A 22,495-nucleotide genomic window follows, 5' to 3' on the forward strand; every position below is an offset into this window, starting at 1 on the left:
AGAAAGAGCTAGGGGCGGTGCTTGCTGCGTTCCTCCTTCACGGAATTGGCTAGTGGTGAACACGTGACACGGAACCTAGGGCTTCTCATCTCACGATCCTCGCTTCTGCCCTCAGGCCTCCACTCGGTTTGTCACAGGCGCTGCGTGTTGTTTTGAACAGCTCAGGCACGTGACCCATACATCCACGGGAACCGCACATCCGCCGCCGACATGATGAAACTAGCTAAGGTAAATACGCGCGGGGCGGTAGCATCGAAATATGCGATTCATATCGGCTACATTCAGGTGCTTTTACTACAAACTCGTGTACATCTGCGCAGCGTGTGCTCGGCTGGTTATTGGCCGCGACTATAAGGCTGGTTTCACATTTGCGTCTTTGTGCGCAGCGTTTGATCCGCATGCTTACATATATTTAGCATGGTGTACGCATGCGTTAATTGCGGTGTGCGTCTGGGCATTTTTGGAGGTGTCAAAAATCTGTCAAATATGTGCAGGCATGCGTATGATAGTGTAAAAAAACTATATAAATATATATCTACTATATAATTGTCTAAGGGTCACTTCCGTCTGGCTTTCTGTATGTCACGGATACTCATTGGTCGCGGCTTCTGTCTGTCATGGAAGTCCAAGTCGCTGATTGGTTGTGGCAAAACAGCCACGACCAATCAGCGACGGGCACAGTCCGGAAGAAAATGGCCGCTCCTTACTCCCCGCAGTGAGTGCCCGGCGCCCGCATACTCCTCTCCAGTCACCGCTCACACAGGGTTAATGCCGGCTGTAACGGATCATGTTATGCCGTGGGTAACGCACTCCGTAACCGCTGCTATTAACCCCTTCATGACCTTGGAATTTTTCGTTTTTCTGTGTTCGTTTTTCACTCCCCTCCTTCCCAGAGCCATAACTTTTTTTTATTTTTCCGTCAATTTGGCCATGTGAGGGCTTATTTTTTGCGGGACGAGTTGTACTTTTGAACGACATCATTGGTTTTAGCATGCCGTGTACTAGAAAACGGGAAAAAAAATCCAAGTGCGGTGAAATTGCAAAAAAAGTGCAATCCCACACTTGTTTTTTGTTTGGCTTTTTTGCTAGGTTCACTAAATGCTAAAACTGACTTGACATTATGATTCTCCAGGTCAGTACGAGTTCATAGACACCTAACATGACTAGGTTATTTTTTACCTAAGTGGTGAAAAAAAATTCCAAACTTTGCTAAAAAAAAATAAATAAATTGCGTCATTTTCCGATACTGGTAGCGTCTCCATTTTTCATGATCTGTGGTCGGTTGAGGGCTTATTTTTTGCGTGCCGAGATGACGTTTTTAATGATAGCATTTTGGTGCAGATACGTTCTTTTGATCGCCCGTTATTGCATTTTAATGCAATGTCGCGGCGACCAAAAAAACGTAATTCTGGCGTTTCGAATTTTTTTCTCGCTACGCCGTTTAGTGATCAGGTTAATGTTTTTTTTTAATTGATAGATCGGGCGATTCTGAACGTGGCGATACCAAATATGTGTAGATTTGATTTTTTTTTTTTTTTATTGATTTATTTTGATTGGGGCGAAAGGGGGGTGATTTAAACTTTTATATTTTTTTTATTTTTTTCACATTTTTTTTTAAACTTTTTTTTTCTTCACTTTTGCCATGCTTCAATAGCCTCCATGGGAGGCTAGAAGCAGGCACAGCACGATCGCCTCTGCTACATAGCAGCGATCTGCTGTTCGCTGCTATGTAGCTGAAAATCAGGTGTGCTGTGAGCGCTGACCACAGGGGGGCGCTCACAGCTACCGGCGATCAATAACCATAGAGGTCTCAAGGACCTCTATGGTTACAAGGTACAAGCATCGCCGACCTCCGATCATGTGACGGGGGTCGGCGATGCCGTCATTTCCGGCCGCCCGGCCGGATGCGGTAGTTAAATGCCGCTGTCTGCATTTGACAGCGGCATTTAACTAGTTAATAGGTGCAGGCAGATCGCGATTCTGCCCGCGCCTATTACGGGCACATGTCAGCTGTTCAAAACAGCTGACATGTCCCGGCTTTGATGCGGGCTCACCGCCGGAGCCCGCATCAAAGCGGGGCTTCTGACCTCGGACGTACTATCCCGTCCGAGGTCAGAAAGGGGTTAACCCTGTGTCCCCCCAACTTTTTACTATTGATGCTGCTTATGCGGCATCAATAGTAAAAAAATGTAATGTTAAAAATAAAAAAAAATAAAAAACCTGCCATTCTCACCCTCTGTAGTCCGACAAGCCGCTCGCACCGGCCGCCATCTTCCATTCCCGGTGATGCATTGTGAAATTACCCAGAAGACTTGGCGGTCTCGCGAGACCGCTACGTCATCCGGGTAATTTCGCAATGCATCCTGGGAACGGAAGATGGCGGCAGCCAAGCGCCTATCGCTGGAGCTTCGGTGGATCCCAGGAGATGAGTATATAACTTTGTTGTTTTAATTATTTTTTTAACAGGGATATGGTGCCCACACTGCTATATACTATGTGGGCTGTGTTACATACCGCGCAGCTGCTATATACTTCATAGGCAGTGTTATATACTATGTGATATACTCCGTGGGCTGTGCTATATATTACGTGGGCAGTGTTATATATTACGTGACTGTGCTGTATACTACGTGGCTCTGTGCTGTATACTACGTCCCTCTGTGCTGTATACTACGTGGCTCTGTGCTGTAGACTACGTGGCTCTGTGCTGTATACTACGTGGCTCTGTGCTGTGTACTACGTGGCTCTGTGCTGTATACTACGTGGCTCTGTGCTGTATACTACGTGGCTCTGTGCTGTGTACCACGTGGCTCTGTGCTGTGTACCACGTGGCTCTGTGCTGTGTACCACGTGGCTCTGTGCTGTGTACCACGTGGCTCTGTGCTGTGTACTACGTGGCTCTGTGCTGTGTACTACGTGGCTCTGTGCTGTGTACTACGTGGCTCTGTGCTGTGTACTACGTGGCTCTGTGCTGTGTACTACGTGGCTCTGTGCTGTGTACTACGTGGCTCTGTGCTGTGTACTACGTGGCTCTGTGCAATATAGTACGTGTCTGCTGTATACTACGTCGCTGTGCAATATACTACGTGGACATGCATATTCTAGAATACCCGTTGCTTTAGAATCGGGCCACCATCTAGTATGTATATATATTACTGTCTATGGGAACGCATTTCAATGCGCTTTCATACTTCGGACTGCGCATGTCCTGGAAATATCAAACGCATGCGCATGGAAAATGAAAACGCATGCATACGCAGCGTTTTTTTTTGCCATCATGCATAAGCTGATGCAGATAACAAAACACTGTGTAAATGTGTTTGCATGCGTTTTAACATGTGTTTGCGTATGCAGATGATACGCTGCGCACATATACGCAAAATGTGAACTTGGTCTTAGAGACGGGGCAGCTTTGTGTGGCCTGGTAGCTCGCAGCTACAAGAAAGGAGTTCAGTAGTACGCATGCGCGATTAAGAGACTAGCGCGCAAGCAGCTTGTTCCGTAGAGAAGGGCGCACTATGGGCCTATGGCGGCGACAGGGCAGCGGCCGCCTGTGAGTTACCTGTCGTGTGAGACAGCCGTGAGGGGGATTACTGGGAGAGGTGTGTGCAGCTCTAATGGCGCCATTTTGTTTTCCCGCTTGCTGAACTTCTACATGTAGCCCGCGGCCTCACTTCCACCCCATGCACTTTTTGCACGTAAGGTTGTAGATCGTAGGGGTGTTCCACATGGCTGCGGAGGGAGAAGCCACACGGGTGATCGGACAGCACATGGTGTCACCTGCACGTGGTCGCTCCCTGGTCTAGGCTTCCCTGCTCGGTGGGCACTTGTTCTTGATATGCGTGTATGTGTGTGTAAAATATATATATATATATATTGGGTATTCTAGAATATGCATGTCCACGTAGTATATTGCCCAGTCACGTAGTATATTGCCCAGTCACGTAGTATATTGCCCAGTCACGTAGTATATTGCCCAGTCACGTAGTATATTGCCCAGTCACGTAGTATATTGCCCAGTCACGTAGTATATTGCCCAGTCACGTAGTATATAGCACAGCCCACGCAGTATATCACACTGCCTATGTAGTATATAGCAGCCATGCGGTATCTAACACAGCCCACGTAGTATACAGCAGTGTGGACACCATATCCCTGTTAAAAAAAAAAATAATTAAGCGAGACCGCTAAGTCTTCTGGGTAATTTCGCAATGCATCGCTGGGAATGGAAGATGGCAGGCGCGAGCTGCTCAGCGGACAACGGAGGGTGAGTATAGCAGGTTTTTTAAAAATTATTTTTAACATTACATTTTTTTACTATTGATGCTGCATAGGCAGCATCAATAGTAAAAAGTTGGGGACATGGTTAATAGCAGCGGTAACGGAGTGCGTTACCTGCGGCATAACGCGGTCCATTACCGCCGGCATTAACCCTGTGTGAGCGGTGACCGGGGGGGAGTATGCGGACGCCGGGCACTGACTGCGGGGAGTAAGGAGTGGCTATTTTCTTCCGGATTGTGCCCGTCGCTGATTGGTCGGGGCAAAACAGCCACGACCAATCAGCGACTTGGATTTCCATGACAGACAGAGGCTGCGACCAATGAATATCCGTGATAGACGGACAGACGGAAGTGAACCTTAGACAAATATATATATGTGTATTTGATAATTTGCACCGTTTTGTGTTACAGGGAGCAAAAGCACAAGGTAAACCTAAGAAGGCCAATCCCCCCAAGCAGGTGGACTCCAGTGAGGATGAGGAGATGGAGGAGAGTGAAGAAGAGCTGGTGAGTGCTGCCTCCGCTGGCGGGAAGGCTTTTCCCTAAACTGTCCATTGCAGACGTGTCAAACTGCTTTCCTCGAGGGCTGCAAACAGGTCATGTTTTCAGGATTTCCTTGTATTGCACAGGTGATAATTTAATCACCTGCAGAGAATGATTCCAGCACCTTGTGCAATGCTAAGGAAATCTTGAAAACACGCATGGTTTGAGGCCCTCGAGGAATGCAGTTTGACACCTCTGGTCCATTGGTCACTTTGCTTTTAGGCTATGTGCACACGTTCAGGATTTCTTGCAGAAAGTTCCTGAGAAAAACCTGGAATTTTCTGCAAGAAATCTGCATGCGTTTCTTGCCGCGTTTATGCGTTTTTTTCCGGACATTTCCCAATGCATTTTATGTGCACACGATGCAATGCAGATTTAGTGCAGAATTGGTGCAGAACTGCAGCAGATTTTTCTGCTGCAGAACTGCACTGTGATTTACAGTACAATGTAAATCAATGTGAAAAAAAAAGCTGTGCACATGGTCAGAAAAATCTGTGCAGAAACGCTGCAGATTTCAAATAAGTGCACGTCGCTTTTGTGCAGTTCTGCAGAGTTTCTGCGCAGATTTTTCTGCACCATGTGCAAAGCTTTTTTTTTTTCACATTGATTTACATTGTACTGCACAGAAACTGCATAGAAACTGCACAGAAACTGCATCAAATCTGCAGATGCAGATAGCCTTATAGTGGGAAATCCACAAAAAAAAAACCTGCAAAATTAATGAACAGGATGCGTTTTTTACCGCGATGCGTTTTTCTCAGTTGCCCATGACAGCACTACCAGAGAGAGAGGGGATCCGCCCTTCAGGGACAGGAAACCTACAGGATAAAAGGGCGGTACCTCTCCCCTGCATCAGTTTGGTTTCCTGTCCCTGACGGGGAACCTTCTGGACGGTACCTGTTTAAGAAGACCGGAACCTGAACGAGGAATCCGGAGCCGGCCAGTCCGGGTTCTGGTAGCGGGGAGGCCCCTGCCACGGCTGGTCCGGTATCCGAGGCCGCCACGGCTATGACCGTTGGGTCTGGAAGCGTGAGCGGGGGGAAGCACAGCCGTCACTCCGGATTGGAGTTGGGGGGCTCCAGCACTCTGCCGCGCACAGGACGCCGGATTTTTCCAAGATGGCGCCGCATCGGAAGTAATGGGAGAGTTTCCGGTTCAGGGGTGGCGCGGTGACTGACTGCACCAAGATGGCGCTGCCCCGGAACCGCAGTTCTTCATTTCCGGGTTGCTGACTGCGCGCGCATGCGCAGTGGAGAAGAAAGGGAAAAAGAGAAGAGACGCTTCCTCAATAATGCAGCCACGGGGGGAGGGGGCGGTAATTAGCGCCAGTCTTTAAAAAGAAGGTGCACATGGAAGCTCCTTGCTTCATGCCGTCCCAAGGTAGTACCATGGAAGACAGCGATCAGCAGCTCCAACCGGAGTTCTCGGTCTGGTAGCCATTCCATGCAGCAGAGCAAGAATTCTAGCGTGGTAAACCAGCTACCGCCCATGGATCACACACCTCAGGATCCTACCCCCTCCTCCAGAACTGGTACCTGTGGCTGCATCAGATTGGTGAGTGATCTTCGAGAAAGCTCACTTTTTTGTAATTGGGGTTCCCCTTCTCTGTTTATCTTAGGCAAGGAAGAGAACGGGGAAGACGAATCATAGAACCTGCCCCTTATGCGAGAAAGCTCTACCACAGTCTTGGGACAAGAATCTATGTGACTCCTGTATAGAACCGGTCCTCTGTGAGGAGACCCCAAACTTCGCCTCTGAGTTACGATCTGTAATTAAATCAGAGATCGAGACTGTGTTTTACTTTTCACCTTTAAGGGAGTTAGTCAGTAGGAAACAACCTATTCCTTATAGGAATACTGACTCTTCCAGCACTGAGAGTAAAAACTCAGATACACAGGACTCCTCCTTCTCTTCTTCGGATAATGAGAGTGGAGGTCGTCATTGCTTCCCCCTAGATGAGGTCGACGGCCTCGGAAAGGCAGTGAGATCAACAATGGGGGTATTGGACCCTCGTCCTGACAAAACTGTGCGGGACATTATGTTTGGAGGGCTATGCCAAAACAAGCGTAAGGTGTTTCCCCTTAATGAAAACATACAAGCGCTAATTAAAAAGGAGTGGGAAAAACCTGAAAGGAAAAATGCATCGGTTCCCTCAAATACCCCTTTCAAGAGGAGGCTTCTGTCTCATGGGATAAAGCCCCCAAACTTGACGTTGCGGTAGCTAAGGCCTCAAAGTTCACATTACCATTCGAGGATATGGGAACCCTGAAAGATCCTCTTGATAAAAGAGCCGATACTTTTCTTAAAGGGGCCTGGGAGTCAGCAGGAGGATGCTTAAGACCAACCATAGCGGCTGCCTGCACGTCACGATCCTTAATGATCTGGGTTGATAACCTAGAGAAACAGCTTAGGGATGGAGTCCCGAGAAATAAAATCTTAGTCTATCCCTATGATTAGAGGAGCCGCGGCATTTTTGGCAGATTCATCGGCCGATTCAATTAAATTAGCGTCTAAATCTGCAGCTCTTTCAAATGCAGCGCGTAGAACCTTATGGCTAAAGAGCTGGCCAGGGGATTTACAAACTAAGCAAAAACTTTGTTCAATCCCATGTGAGGGCAAGTTTCTTTTCGGAGAGACTCTGGACGATATCCTGCAAAAAGCAGGTGATAAAAAGAAAGGGTTTCCCATCCTGGCCCCAACGTACAATAAGCGGCCCTTTCGGAATAGAAAGTTTTTTAGGAGAAGACCGCCAAGGAAACAAAACCGATGGGATGACGGGAAAAGAAAGGGCAAGGGGTTCCTTTTCGGTAAATCCCCTCGGGATAGAAACCCCCCTCCCCCCCAAGTGACATCTCCCCCCGGGTGGGAGGGAGATTATCTCAATTCCTCCCGGCCTGGGAGAAAATTTCGACCAGCCCTTGGATATTAAATTTAATAGGAGCAGGGCTTCGAATAGAATTTCTATCCCTAACCCCACGAAACTATGTGGTAACACCGCTGAGGTAGTCTCCTCAACAACAAGAAACTCTAGAACTAGAAATCTTAAAACTGATAGACAAAGCTGTCATCCAGGAAGTCCCCCCCTCTGGAGAGAGGGAAGGGATTTTACTCTCCATTATTCCTGGTTCCCAAACCGGACGGAACCTTCCGGACTATATTAAACTTACGGAAGTTGAATACTTATGTAAAGAACCAGAGATTCAAAATGGAGTCAATAAAGTCAACAATAAAGAATCTGTTTTCAAACTGTTTTATGATTGTTCTAGATCTCAGCGACACGTATTATCACGTTCCCATCCACAAGACCTCTCAAAAATTCCTCAGACTGGCAGTAGTCATAAAAGGACAGACAAGGGAATACCAATACAGGGCTCATAGTAACATAGTAACATAGTTAGTAAGGCCGAAAAAAGACATTTGTCCATCCAGTTCAGCCTATATTCCATCATAATAAATCCCCAGATCTACGTCCTTCTACAGAACCTACCGTATATACCCGAGTATAAGCCGACCCCCCTAATTTTGCCACAAAAAACTGGGAAAACTTATTGACTCAAGTATAAGCCTAGGGTAGAAAATGCAGCAGCTACCAGTGAATTTCAAAAATAAAAATAGATGCTCCATACCGTTCATTATTGCCCCATAGATGCTCCATATACAACTGTGCTATATAGAATGCTCTGCACCTTTGATTATGGCCCCATAAATGCTCCTTATAATGTTGTGCCATATATGCTCTGCACCTTTGATTATGGCCCCATAAATGCTCCTTAGAATGCTGTGCCCCATATATGCTCTGCACCTTTATGGCCCCATAGGTGCTCCTTATAATGCTGTGCCCCATATATGCTCTGCACCTTTATGGCCCCATAGATGCTCCTTATAATGCTGTGCCCCATATATGCTCTGCACCTTTATGGCCCCATAGGTGCTCCTTATAATGCTGTGCCCCATATATGCTCTGCACCTTTATGGCCCCATAGGTGCTCCTTATAATGCTGTGCCCCATATATGCTCTGCACCTTTATGGCCCCATAGGTGCTCCTTATAATGCTGTGCCCCATATATGCTCTGCACCTTTATGGCCCCATAGGTGCTCCTTATAATGCTGTGCCCCATATATGCTCTGCACCTTTATGGCCCCATAGGTGCTCCTTATAATGCTGTGCCCCATATATGCTCTGCACCTTTATGGCCCCATAGGTGCTCCTTATAATGCTGTGCCCCATATATGCTCTGCACCTTTATGGCCCCATAGGTGCTCCTTAGAATGCTGCTGGTGCTGCCATAAAAAAAAAAAATCACATACTCACCTCTCTTCTCAGGACGCCGGCGCTTTCAATAATTACCTGCTCCTCGTGTGGCTCCGTCTCCAGCACTGACGCTCAGCAGAGGGCGCGCACTGACTACGTCACAGCGCCCTCTAACCTGAGCGTCACTGCTAGAGGACGCTGCAGACGGAGCCGGAGCGAGGAGCAGGTAATTATAGCGCTGCGCTCCCCTTACCTGCTGCGGCGCGGTCCCTGCAGTCCCTGGCTTCTCCGCCGCTGCAGCTTCTTCCTGTAATTGAGCGGTCACATGGCACCGATCATTACAGAAATGAATATGCGGCTCCTCCCCTATGGGGGTGGAGCTGCCTATTCATTTCTGTAATGAGCGGTGCCATGTGACCGCTCAGTACAGGAAGAATCTGCAGCGCCGGAGAAGCCAGGGACTGCAGGGACCGCGCTGGGAGCAGGTAAGTATGACTACACAGCCCCCGCTCTCCCTCCCCTGCTGACACCCGGGTATATGACTCGAGTATAAGCCGAGAGGGGGACTTTCAGCCCAAAAAAATGGGCTGAAAATCTCGGCTTATACTCGAGTATATACGGTAATTGTATGATACAATATTGTTCTGCTCCAGGAAGACATCCAGGCCTCTCTTGAACCCCTCGACTGAGTTCGCCATCACCACCTCCTCAGGCAAGCAATTCCAGATTCTCACTGCCCTAACAGTAAAGAATCCTCTTCTATGTTGGTGGAAAAACCTTCTCTCCTCCAGACGCAAAGAATGCCCCCTTGTGCCCGTCACCTTCCTTGGTATAAACAGATCCTCAGCGAGATATTTGTATTGTCCCCTTATATACTTATACATGGTTATTAGATCGCCCCTCAGTCGTCTTTTTTCTAGACTAAATAATCCTAATTTCGCTAATCTATCTGGGTATTGTAGTTCTCCCATCCCCTTTATTAATTTTGTTGCCCTCCTTTGTACTCTCTCTAGTTCCATTATATCCTTCCTGAGCACCGGTGCCCAAAACTGGACACCGTACTCCATGTGCGGTCTAACTAGGGATTTGTACAGAGGCAGTATAATGCTCTCATCATGTGTATCCAGACCTCTTTTAATGCACCCCATGATCCTGTTTGCCTTGGCAGCTGCTGCCTGGCACTGGCTGCTCCAGGTAAGTTTATCATTAACTAGGATCCCCAAGTCCTTCTCCCTGTCAGATTTACCAAGTGGTTTCCCATTCAGTGTGTAATGGTGATATTGATTCCTTCTTCCCATGTGTATAACCTTACATTTATCATTGTTAAACCTCATCTGCCACCTTTCAGCCCAAGTTTCCAACTTATCCAGATCCATCTGTAGCAGAATACTATCTTCTCTTGCATTAACTGCTTTACATAGTTTTGTATCATCTGCAAATATCGATATTTTACTGTGTAAACCTTCTACCAGATCATTAATGAATATGTTGAAGAGAACAGGTCCCAATACTGACCCCTGCGGTACCCCACTGGTCACAGCGACCCAGTTAGAGACTATACCATTTATAACCACCCTCTGCTTTCTATCACTTAGGCTACGTTCACATTAGCGTTGCGCCGCCGTGCGTCGGCGACGCACGCTAAAACGCGCGCAAATGCGCGCGTTTTGCGACGCGTGCGTCGTTTTCCGACGAAAATCGGACGCACAGAAAATGCTACATGTAGCGTTTTCTTGCGTCCGACGCTAGCGTCGGAAACGACGCACGTGGCGAAAAACGCCACCAAAACGACGCACGCGTCCCCTATGTTAAACATAGGGGCGCGTCGCCGCTGCGTCGCCGGCGCAACAGCGACGCACATTGGCGGAACGCCAATGTGAACGTAGCCTAAGCCAGTTACTAACCCATTTACACACAATTTCCCCCAGACCAAGCATTCTCATTTTGTGTACCAACCTCTTGTGCGGCACGGTATCAAACGCTTTGGAAAAATCGAGATATACCACGTCCAATGACTCACCGTGGTCCAGCCTATAGCTTACCTCTTCATAAAAACTGATTAGATTGGTTTGACAGGAGCGATTTCTCATAAACCCATGCTGATATGGAGTTAAACAGTTATTCTCATTGAGATAATCCAGAATAACATCCCTCAGAAACCCTTCAAATATTTTACCAACAATAGAGGTTAGACTTACTGGCCTATAATTTCCAGGTTCACTTTTAGAGCCCTTTTTGAATATTGGCACCACATTTGCTATGCGCCAATCCTGCGGAACAGACCCTGTCGCTATAGAGTCCCTAAAAATAAGAAATAATGGTTTATCTATTACATTACTTAGTTCTCTTAGTACTCGTGGGTGTATGCCATCCGGACCCGGAGATTTATCTATTTTAATCTTATTTAGCCGATTTCGCACCTCTTCTTGGGTTAGATTGGTGACCCTTAATATAGGGTTTTCATTGTTTCTTGGGATTTCACCTAGCATTTCATTTTCCACCGTGAATACCGTGGAGAAGAAGGTGTTTAATATGTTAGCTTTTTCCTCGTCATCTACAACCATTCTTTCCTCACTATTTTTTACATTTTAAGTTTTTATTCTTTTACTATTGATATAGTTGAAGAACAGTTTGGGATTAGTTTTACTCTCCTTAGCAATGTGCTTCTCTGTTTCCTTTTTGGCAGCTTTAATTAGTTTTTTAGATAAAGTATTTTTCTCCCTATAGTTTTTTAGAGCTTCAATGGTGCCATCCTGCTTTAGTAGTGCAAATGCTTTCTTTTTACTGTTAATTGCCTGTCTTACTTCTTTGTTTAGCCACATTGGGTTTTTCCTATTTCTAGTCCTTTTATTCCCACAAGGTATAAACCGCTTACACTGCCTATTTAGGATGTTCTTAAACATTTCCCATTTATTATCTGTATTCTTATTTCTGAGGATATTGTCCCAGTCTACCAGATTAAGGGCATCTCTAAGCTGGTCAAACTTTGCCTTCCTAAAGTTCAGTGTTTTTGTGACTCCCTGACAAGTCCCCCTAGTGAAAGACAGGTGAAACTGTACAATATTGTGGTCGCTATTTCCTAGATGCCCGACCACCTGCAGATTTGTTATTCTGTCAGGTCTATTAGATAGTATTAGGTCTAAAAGTGCTGCTCCTCTGGTTGGATTCTGCACCAATTGTGAAAGATAATTTTTCTTGGTTATTAGCAGAAACCTGTTGCCTTTATGGGTTTCACAGGTTTCTGTTTCCCAGTTAATATCCGGGTAGTTAAAGTCCCCCATAACCAGGACCTCATTATGGGTTGCAGCTTCATCTATCTGCTTTAGAAGTAGACTTTCCATGGTTTCTGTTATATTTGGGGGTTTGTAACAGACCCCAATGAGAATTTTGTTACCATTTTTCCCTCCATGAATTTCGACCCATATGGACTCGACATCCTCATTTCCTTCGCTAATATCCTCCCTTAAAGTGGACTTTAGACAAGACTTTACATAGAGACAAACCCCTCCTCCTCTCCGATTTTTACGATCCTTTCTAAACAGACTGTAACCCTGTAAGTTAACTGCCCAGTCATAGCTTTCATCTAACCATGTCTCGGTTATTCCCACTATGTCAAAGTTACCTGTAGATATTTCTGCTTCTAGTTCTTCCATCTTGTTTGTCAGGCTTCTGGCGTTTGCGAGCATGCAGTTTAGAGGATTTTGTTTTGTTCCAATCTCCTCGCTGTGGATTGTTTTAGAAAAGTTCTTACCTCCCTTCTGAGTATGTTTTCCTGGATCTTCTTTGTTCAAGTCTAATGTTTTTCTTCCCGTCCCCTCTTCTTCTAGTTTAACGCCCTCCTGATGAGTGTAGCGAGTCTTCTGGCGAATGTGTGTTTCCCAGGTTTGTTGAGGTGTAGTCCGTCTCTGGCGAGGAGTCCATCGTACAAGTAATTCACACCGTGGTCCAGGAATCCGAATCCTTGTTGTCTGCACCATCGTCTTAGCCAGTTGTTTGCATCAAGGATCCTGTTCCATCTCCTGGTGCCATGCCCGTCTACTGGAAGGATAGAAGAAAAAACTACCTGTGCATCCAGTTCCTTTACTTTCTTCCCCAACTCTTCAAAGTCTTTGCAGATTGTCGGTAGGTCCTTCCTTGCCGTGTCATTGGTGCCAACATGTATCAGAAGAAATGGGTGGACGTCCTTGGAGTTGAAGAGCTTTGGTATCCTATCGGTCACATCCTTGATCATCGCACCTGGAAGGCAGCATACTTCTCTTGCAGTTATGTCCGGTCTGCAGATGGCTGCTTCTGTGCCTCTCAGTAGTGAGTCTCCCACCACCACCACTCTTCGTTGCTTCTTGGCTGTACTTTTTGCTGTCACTTGTTGCTGTGTGCCCTTTTCTTTTTTGCTTGCTGGTATTGCTTCATCCGTAGGTGTGCCATCTTCATCCTCTACAAAGATTTGATATCGGTTCTTCAGTTGTGTGGTTGGTGATTTCTCCATGGTCTTCTTGCTTCTTTTGGTCACATGCTTCCACTCATCTGCTTTTGGAGGTTCTCTGACACTTTTTTCACCTTCTGTGACCAGTAGAGATGCTTCTGTTCTGTCTAGAAAGTCTTCATTCTCTTTGAGTTTCAAAGTTGCTATTCTTTCTTCCAGACCCCGCACCTTTTCTTCTAAAAGGGCCACTAGTCTACACTTCTGACAGGTGAAATTTAATTCTTCTTCTGGTCGATCTGTGAACATGTAGCACATGCTGCAGCTCACCATGTAGGTTGTCACATCTGCCATGTTGCTCCTAGATCCTGCTGACTTGCTGTGTGTTTTCCTTCTTGTGTAATCTACTCAGCCAAGCTCTCTTGCAATAATGTCCTACAGGCAAAAATTTGCGCGCCGTAAGGCGCGCGGTTTGGTGATTCTTTCCAAGCAGCTAGTCCCGGCTGTACCCAACGATCTTCTAGCTTAGGGAGACTCTTCGCTTTTCCCAGAAGGCACCTGGAATATGCAAATTAGCCTCCTCAAGCTTGAATCCCTGGTTTGGTGATTCTTTCCAAGCAGCTGATCCCGGCTGTACCCAACGATCTTCTAGCTTAGGGAGACTCTTCGCTTTTCCCAGAAGGCATCTGGAATATGCAAATTGGCCTCCTCAAGCTTGAATCCCTGGTTTGGTGATTCTTTCCAAGCAGCTGGTCCCAGCTGTACCCAACGATCTTCTAGCTTAGGGAGACTCTTCGCTTTTCCCAGAAGGCACCTGGAATATGCAAATTAGCCTCCTCAAGCTTGAATCCCTGGTTTGGTGATTCTTTCCAAGCAGCTGGTTCCGGCTGTACCCAACGATCTTCTAGCTTAGGGAGACTCTTCGCTTTTCCCAGAAGGCACCTGGAATATGCAAATTAGCCTCCTCAAGCTTGAATCCCTGGTTTGGTGATTCTTTCCAAGCAGCTGGTCCCGGCTGTACCCAACGATCTTCTAGCTTAGGGAGACTCTTCGCTTTTCCCAGAAGGCACCTGGAATATGCAAATTAGCCTCCTCAAGCTTGAATCCCTGGTTTGGTGATTCTTTCCAAGCAGCTGGTCCCGGCTGTACCCAACGATCTTCTAGCTTAGGGAGACTCTTCGCTTTTCCCAGAAGGCACCTGGAATATGCAAATTAGCCTCCTCAAGCTTGAATCCCTGGTTTGGTGATTCTTTCCAAGCAGCTGATCCCGGCTGTACCCAACGATCTTCTAGCTTAGGGAGACTCTTCGCTTTTCCCAGAAGGCACCTGGAATATGCAAATTAGCCTCCTCAAGCTTGAATCCCTGGTTTGGTGATTCTTTCCAAGCAGCTGGTCCCGGCTGTACCCAACGATCTTCTAGCTTAGGGAGACTCTTCGCTTTTCCCAGAAGGCACCTGGAATATGCAAATTAGCCTCCTCAAGCTTGAATCCCTGGTTTGGTGATTCTTTCCAAGCAGCTGGTCCCGGCTGTACCCAACGATCTTCTAGCTTAGGGAGACTCTTCGCTTTTCCCAGAAGGCACCTGGAATATGCAAATTAGCCTCCTCAAGCTTGAATCCCTGGTTTGGTGATTCTTTCCAAGCAGCTGGTCCCGGCTGTACCCAACGATCTTCTAGCTGGCATATCAATTGCACCCCGCATTTTCACAAAGCTGATAGTGGAAATGATGGCACATCTGAGAGAGGAAGACGTCTTGATTATTCCGTATCTAGACGACTATCTGATTGTGAGCAACTCGGCCGAACTCTGCTGTCAGCAATGCGACAGAGTGATAGACGTTTTAAAAAAAATTAGGCTGGCTGGTGAACCTCCAAAAATCAAAGCTGGAACCAACCAGAGTTCAAGAATTTTTGGGTCTCACCTTGGACTCAAGTTCTCAAGTGTGTCGCCTTCCAGTCCAGAAAAAACAAAAGATAATCCATCTAGTGTCAGAAGCGCGAGCAAACCCTACCATGACTCTTAAGAAAGGTGATGTGATTACTGGGGTCCCTCTCTGCTTGCCTTCCAGCAGTTCAGTGGGCACAGCTCCACACAAGAACTCTCCAGTGAGACATTTTAAGGAACCAGAAACTACTAGGGGGGGCGGTTACAGGGTCGCATGACTCTAAGTTTGCCTACTATTCATTCCCTAGCTTGGGGGTTAAATCCCAGCAACTTATCAAAAGGGATTCCCTGGGTGATAGAGGTATCTCAGATAGTTACCACAGACGCAAGTCCCACAGGGTGGGGGGCTCACCTGGACAACAGAGTTGCTCAGGGGATATGGACAAGTCAGGAGCTCAGGTCTTCCTCAAATCAAAAAGAACTGAAGGCCGTAAATCATGCGTTACTATACTTCCTAGACAAGCTACAAGGCCATCATGTCCGAGTATTCTCGGACAACAGAGTAGTGGTAGCCTATTTAAACCACCAGGGGGGGACCAGGTGTCAAACACTTAATGGAAATCACCTCCGAAATCTTCAGCTTGGTACAAAACAACTTTCTATCCCTATCGGCCCTACATATAAAAGGGGTAGAAAACCAGAAAGCGGACTTCCTGAGTCGTACCCAACTAAAGCAGGGGGAATGGTCTCTAAATCGGGGCATCTTCAACAAAATTACAGATCTGTGGGAATCCCTGTAATAGACCTCTTCGCCAATGTGCACAACAGGAAAGTGGAAACTTTCTGCTCCCTAGATTCCAGGGGGAACCCTCAGGCTGTGGATGCGTTCACAATTCCCTGGACACAGACCCTTGCGTATGCATTTCCCCCTATCATTCTCATTCCAGCAGTCATGCGGAAAATCAGGCAGGACCGATCCAGACTCATCTTAATAGTCCCCTTCTGGCCCAAGAGAGCCTGGTTCTCATGGCTGAGGATGCTATCGATCACCGATCCCTGGGTTCTTCCGGATCTTCCGGACCTCCTGTCTCAGGGACCGGTGTTCCACCCTCAGTCAGAGAATCTCCATCTGACAGCGTGGAATTTGAGAGGTCATTATTGAGGGAAAGAGGTTTTTTCGGACAAACTAGTATCTACACTAATGAAAAGTAGAAAATCTGTGACCACAAAAATATATGGCAAAACCTGGAAAAAATGTTTGTCCTCCTCAGGGGTAAGGTTGCAAGACGGGGTTCCAGTCGCTGAAATATTAGAATTTCTACAAAAGGGATTAGACCTAGGCCTTTCAGTAAGTACCTTAAAGATACAGATAGCAGCTCTAGGAGCATTATACTGTGAAAACATAGCGGCCAATCCTTGGGTAATACGGTTTGTCAGAGCAGCCGTAAGGTCTAAACCTATAACTATACGTAGATTACCAACCTGGGATTTGAACTTAGTCTTGTCAGCTCTAACAGAATCCCCGTTTGAGCCTATAGAATCAGTACCCCTTAAGATTCTTTCACTTAAAATGGCCATCCTAATAGCCCTGACATCGGCCCGTAGGATAAATGACCTCCAAGCCCTGTCAGCAAACCCTCCCTTTACACAAATCCTGGACGATAAGGTTATACTAAAAACAGACCCTGCCTATTTACCAAAAGTTGCATCCACATTCCATAGATCTCAGGAAATAATCCTTCCTTCTGTCAAGACCCTAAGAATAAGAAGGAAGAGAAATTCCACACACTAGATGTAAAAAGGTGTCTAGTTCAATACATTAAAACTAGCCAGCAGCATAGGAAGGAAGGGTCTCTTTTTATCTGCTTCCAGGGACCCAGGAAAGGACCCAGAGCCTCTAAGGGCACTATAGCTCGTTGGGTAACAGACGCAATAGCCTTGGCGTACTCATCCACAGGGAACGCCGTTCCGCAGGGACTGAAGGCCCACTCCACAAGAGCTATGGCGACCTCCTGGGCCGAAAGGTCGGAGGTACCATTAGATCAAATTTGTAAGGCGGCCACCTGGTGATCACCTTCAACCTTTTTCAGGCACTACCGCTTAGACCTAGCCTCTTCATCTGACCTAACCTTCGGAAGAAGGGTTCTGCAGGCTGTGGTCCCTCCCTAAGCAATGATCTCTGTAATTCTCTCTGGTAGTGCTGTCATGGGCGACTGAGAAAGCCGTAGTTACTCACCGATAACGGTGTTTCTCAGAGCCCATGACAGCACCTGCTTATTCCCCCCCTCATCATGTGTGCGGTGAGCACATTTGTTTTGTGTGAAGTGTTTTTCCATATAGACACGGTGTTCACTGTTAAGCAATATGATTAACCCCTTAGTGACCGAGCCAAATTTTTGAAATCTGACCAGTGTCACTTTATGTGGTAATAACTCTGTAACGCTTCAACAAATCCCAGTGATTTTGAGATTGTTTTTTCGTGACACATTATACTTTATGATAATGGTAAATTTTGTTCAACATTTTTTGTGTTTATTTATAAAAAATATCAAAAATTTGAGAAAAATGTTAAAAAATTAGCAATTTTCTAAATTTGAATGATTATCCCTTTAATCCAGATGGTCATACAACAGCAAACCATTAATAAATAACATTTCCCACATGTCTGCTTTACATCAGCACCATTTGTAAAATGTTATTTTATTTTGTTAGCATTTTAGGAGGTTTAAAAATGTAGCAGCAATTTTTCATTTTTTCAAAGAAATTTACAAAATTTATTTTTTTAGGGACTTATCCATGTTTGAAGTGACTTTAGGGGTCCCATATATTGGGAAACCCCCAAACGTGATACCATTTTAAAAACAGCACCCCAAAACATATTGAAAACTGCTGTCAGGTAGTTTATTAACCCTTCAGTTGCTTTACAGGAATTAATGCAAAGTGGTATGACAGAAATGAAAATGTGTATTTTTACCACCTAAATGTCTCTAACTTCTAAACAGATTACTACAGTCGTCAGACTCTAAGGCCGCTATTTGGTCATGAATTGCCATGGCAAACATCAGGACAACAAAATCATGATCTGAGGGCACCAATTGTGACAAAGAAGAAGCCCCCACACTCTGTTAACCATTTATAATGATGTAGTCACTATTGACAGCAGCATCTAAGGGGTTAAACAGATTTAGATGGTGCAAATACTGATCGTGGCTGGTACAGCAAGTTGTCAGCTATAGTGTACAGCCGACAGATGCTGGATTGTCATCTGTATGGGGATACTATTCTCTTATATCTCAGGTCAGTTAAAAGACGTATTGGCGGTCATTAAGGGGTTAAGTTGTATATTTTTTGTTGTTGTGACTAACCTGGAGGACCTCCAATGCTCTGTAAACAAAACTGATGCAGGGGAGAGGTACCGCCCTTTTATCCTGTAGGTTTCCTGTCCCTGAAGGGCGGATCCCTTCTCTCTCTGGTAGTGCTGTCATGGGCTCTGAGAAACACCGTTATCGGTGAGTAACTACGGCTTTTTTCGCGGAAAAAAACGCATCACGTGCACAAAACATGTGGAATTCATTCTAAATGATGGGATGCATATTGTATGCTGTTTTTTTGTTTTTATCGCGAAAAAAACGCGAAAAAACAGCAACGTGTGCACACAGCCTTAGGGTATGTGCACACGTTGCAGATTTCCTGCAGATCTGAAGTGTTTTTTTTCCGCGCTGAAACGCTGCACATCTGCAAGTGATTTACAGTACAATGTAAATCAGTGGCAAAAAAAAATGCTCTGCTAATGGTGAGGAAAAATCTGCACGGAAAACGCAGCAGATTCTAAAAAGGACCATGTCAATTCTTTGTGCAGATCTGCAGCGTTGCTGCACCCATTCCATAATAGAAATCCGCAGAGGTTAAAAAAAAAGGAAATCTGCAACGTGTGAACATAACAAAAAAAGGCGCAGATTCTGACCTGCGTTTTCTGCCAAGAAATGCAGAATCTGCACAGAAAATTCCACAGTCAAATCTGCACCATGTGCACATAGCCTTGATAGCTGCTTGAAGTGAACGGAAATGTTCTGATGCTGACTTTCCCGCGATGTGGATGAGGTTTCCATTCACAGAGGAACCAGAGAACTGAGGAACAGCGAGTGTCACTTATGTTCTCCTGACACTAAGTATTTCTGGTCGCAGCAGTTCTGAGGTCATTTTAGTTTTAGATTTTTTTTGTGGACTTTTGAAGCCAGAAGCAGACTAGGCAAATAAGGTGAGAGGTCACTCAGGAGAGAGTTAAGGTACCGTCACACTCGGCAACTTTGCAAAGAGAACGACAACAATCCGTGACGTTGCAGCGTCCTGGATAGCGATCTCGTTGTGTTTGACACGCAGCAGCAATCTGGATCCCGCTGTGCCATCGCTGGTCGGAGCTAGAAGTCCAGAACTTTATTTCTTCGCCAGGTCGGCATGTATCGTCATGTTTGACATCAAAAGCAACTACGCCAGCAACGAGCACAGGGGGCGTCACAGCGTCTCCTTCTAGCCAGGTAGGCGTGTTACATTACAAAAGGAGACGCCCTCAGCCGCGACGGCCTGGGAGGGAACTTGCAGCAGGAACAATGGTTGTTAGCTAGGCGGAAATGAGTGGCTGTGACGCCGTCTCCCTGTGAACGCTGATAGGCCACAGCGGGATCATCTGTAGCGGCGTTCCGGAATATAATCCGCGACTCTACTCAGTCTTTCCTTTGCAATCACTTGTGCGTCCTCCGCCACCTACGAGCCTCACGGGACAGTCCTGTCCGGAACTCTGCATACCTCCGACGTCTTCGTCCTCTATCTCTTTCAGCTTATCAACGGTTAGTAATATCTTTGTGCTGTTTGTTTCATCTGCCATGCAGCAATGCTAATTTATGTGTATTGTAGGGTGATGTATACTACATCTCTGCAGAGATCTGTTTGAGCTTGCAAGTTTGTAAACAAATATGCTTTTGCGCTGGCTGGCAGCCATTTCGAGCGTTCGCTTTATGGAAAGGTAAACAAATACGCTTTTGCGCTGGCTGGCAGCCATTTTGAGCGTTCGCTTTCTTGCTTGCTGTAACTTTACCATTTCTTTTTTTCAGAAGTCTGCCAATGACCAGGAGTTTGTTCGGGAACTCATCGACATGTACCGCTCCCTGCCCTGCTTGTGGAAGATCAAGTCTGCGGATTACAGCAACCGCTACAAGAAGAAAGCTGCGTACGAGAAACTGGTGGCCCTCTACAAGCAGCATCATCCCACTGAGAAGGTGGATGAAAACAATGTGCGGAAGAAGATCCAGGCTCTCCGCACAGTCTACAAAAAAGAACTGAACAAGGTGGAAAAGTCCATGAAGTCTGGGGCCGGAACCGACGACGTGTATGTGCCAAAGTTGTGGTACTATGAACTGCTGGCGTTCACTCGGGACCAGGAAATCCCTCGCCCGTCAAAGACAGTGACAAGCCTTTGTGCACCATCTGCTGAGGAGATCCTGCCCGAGTCTCCTGACGAGCATGTAAGTACCCCCTAGATTCCCTGCTTGTAGCATGCCCTGTGTCTTGTATGTTTATGATACTGCACGGTTTCCAATAATAATTCCCGTTTTTCATGTTTTATCCACCAGATAATAACAGTTGCCACTTCTTGTTCAGATAAGCATTTCCAAACAGTCCTTCCCCACCTTTAAATGCTGTCTTATTTTAAAAGTCGAAAATAAATTTAAATTTTGTGTCTTACGCACATTCGTACAGTATAGCCGGCAAAAGTAGTTCAGCCCAGCTCTGTAACCCCTGTGGTTTGCTACCTAGATAACTGTTCCTCATAGCTTCCCACGGACGGGCATAGAGGTGTTGAGGAGGTGGGGGCTCTCTAGGGCTGATGTGTTTGTATGTTATTGACTTTTTTTTTTTTTCCTGTACTCGCAGGTGCCTCCTGAACATCTCCAAACACCAGAAGGCAACGATGACGAGACCCCTCAGTACTCCATAAGCCCGTGTGTCGAGGAGCAGACACGTCCACAGCACCCATCTCGCAAAAGAAAGGCGACTGCGGACATACCTGTGGATCTCCTGGCACTGGCCAGCAACATAATGACCCAGCATGCCACAACCCAGCTCACCGGATTCCCATCCTTCGTTGCGGAACGCTTAAATAGATTGGACATTACCCAGCGAATGTACGCGGAGAGAGTCATGTTTGAGGTCTTGAACATGGCAGCCGCAGGCAAACTGACTGAGACAACAATGTTGACCAGCAGCGACCGTCAGCCCAGTGACCAGTTTTCTTGGTGACACCAGCAAGAGCCCATGCACAGCACTCCTGTACGCAGACCGGCCCCACATCATTTCCAGTTCCGAACACCACCTCCACCCCCTTCTCTTGGTGACTTTTCGCAAGGACCTTCTACGGCCACACACCAGTACAGCGAGATGGACACCTACTATCAACATCTGTAGTGTTCTCGGACTGAAAACGATAGAGACTTCTTTTTCCTAAGCACTTCATGCGTTCACACTGCCGTTTTTTTTTTTTTTGGCCTTCATTTACCGCCAGTTTTGGGGGCCACAATTTTCTATGAATTTTGGTCTGTAGACACATGGCCGGCAACTCGCCGTGCATACAGCAGGAGCTGACATCGGCAGAAGAAGGGACGCATATTCGTTCCTTCTGCCGATGTCAGCTCCTCCCGTATGTACGGCCGTGGTTAACCACAGCGAGTTGCCGGCCATGTGTATACGGACCAAAATTCATAGAAAATTGTGGTCCGTATAGACATGGCCGGCAACTCGTAGGAAAACACAGCCGTAAATACGGGAGGAGCTTTCATCAGCAGTGGGAAGCATATGCGTTCCTTCTGCTGATGTCGGCTCCTCCGGTATTTACGGCCGTGGTTAATCACAGCGAGTTGCCGGCCTAGTGTGTATACATACAGAAATTCATAGAAAATCTGTAAATAAATAAACTATTTGTTGCATGTATCGTTACTGTTTGTGTTGAGCGACCAGTTAACTGCTCGATGTTAACATTTGGTTCGCATGGCCTCGAATTTCTCGTTACTGTCACTTGTTACTGGTTTAATATGTCAATAAACATTATTAGCTTCACATGGTCT

General features: G+C 46.3%; 1 protein-coding gene across 1 annotated transcript; it reads left to right on the top strand.

Annotated features, from left to right (window-relative positions):
- The first annotated feature begins 31 nt into the window (after nucleotides 1–31).
- Nucleotides 32–22,487, top strand: LOC138638035 (nucleolin-like). Its single transcript, XM_069727009.1, has 4 exons — nucleotides 32–228; nucleotides 4,692–4,787; nucleotides 20,489–20,899; nucleotides 21,309–22,487. Exons 1-4 carry the CDS (start codon nucleotides 211–213, stop codon nucleotides 21,672–21,674), a joined length of 891 nt encoding a protein of 296 aa, XP_069583110.1. The 5' UTR covers nucleotides 32–210; the 3' UTR covers nucleotides 21,675–22,487.
- Nucleotides 22,488–22,495: the final 8 nt, after the last annotated feature.

Source organism: Ranitomeya imitator, chromosome 5 (genome assembly GCF_032444005.1).
Source record: "Ranitomeya imitator isolate aRanImi1 chromosome 5, aRanImi1.pri, whole genome shotgun sequence".
In the NCBI taxonomy this organism is placed as follows: Eukaryota; Metazoa; Chordata; class Amphibia; order Anura; family Dendrobatidae; genus Ranitomeya; species Ranitomeya imitator.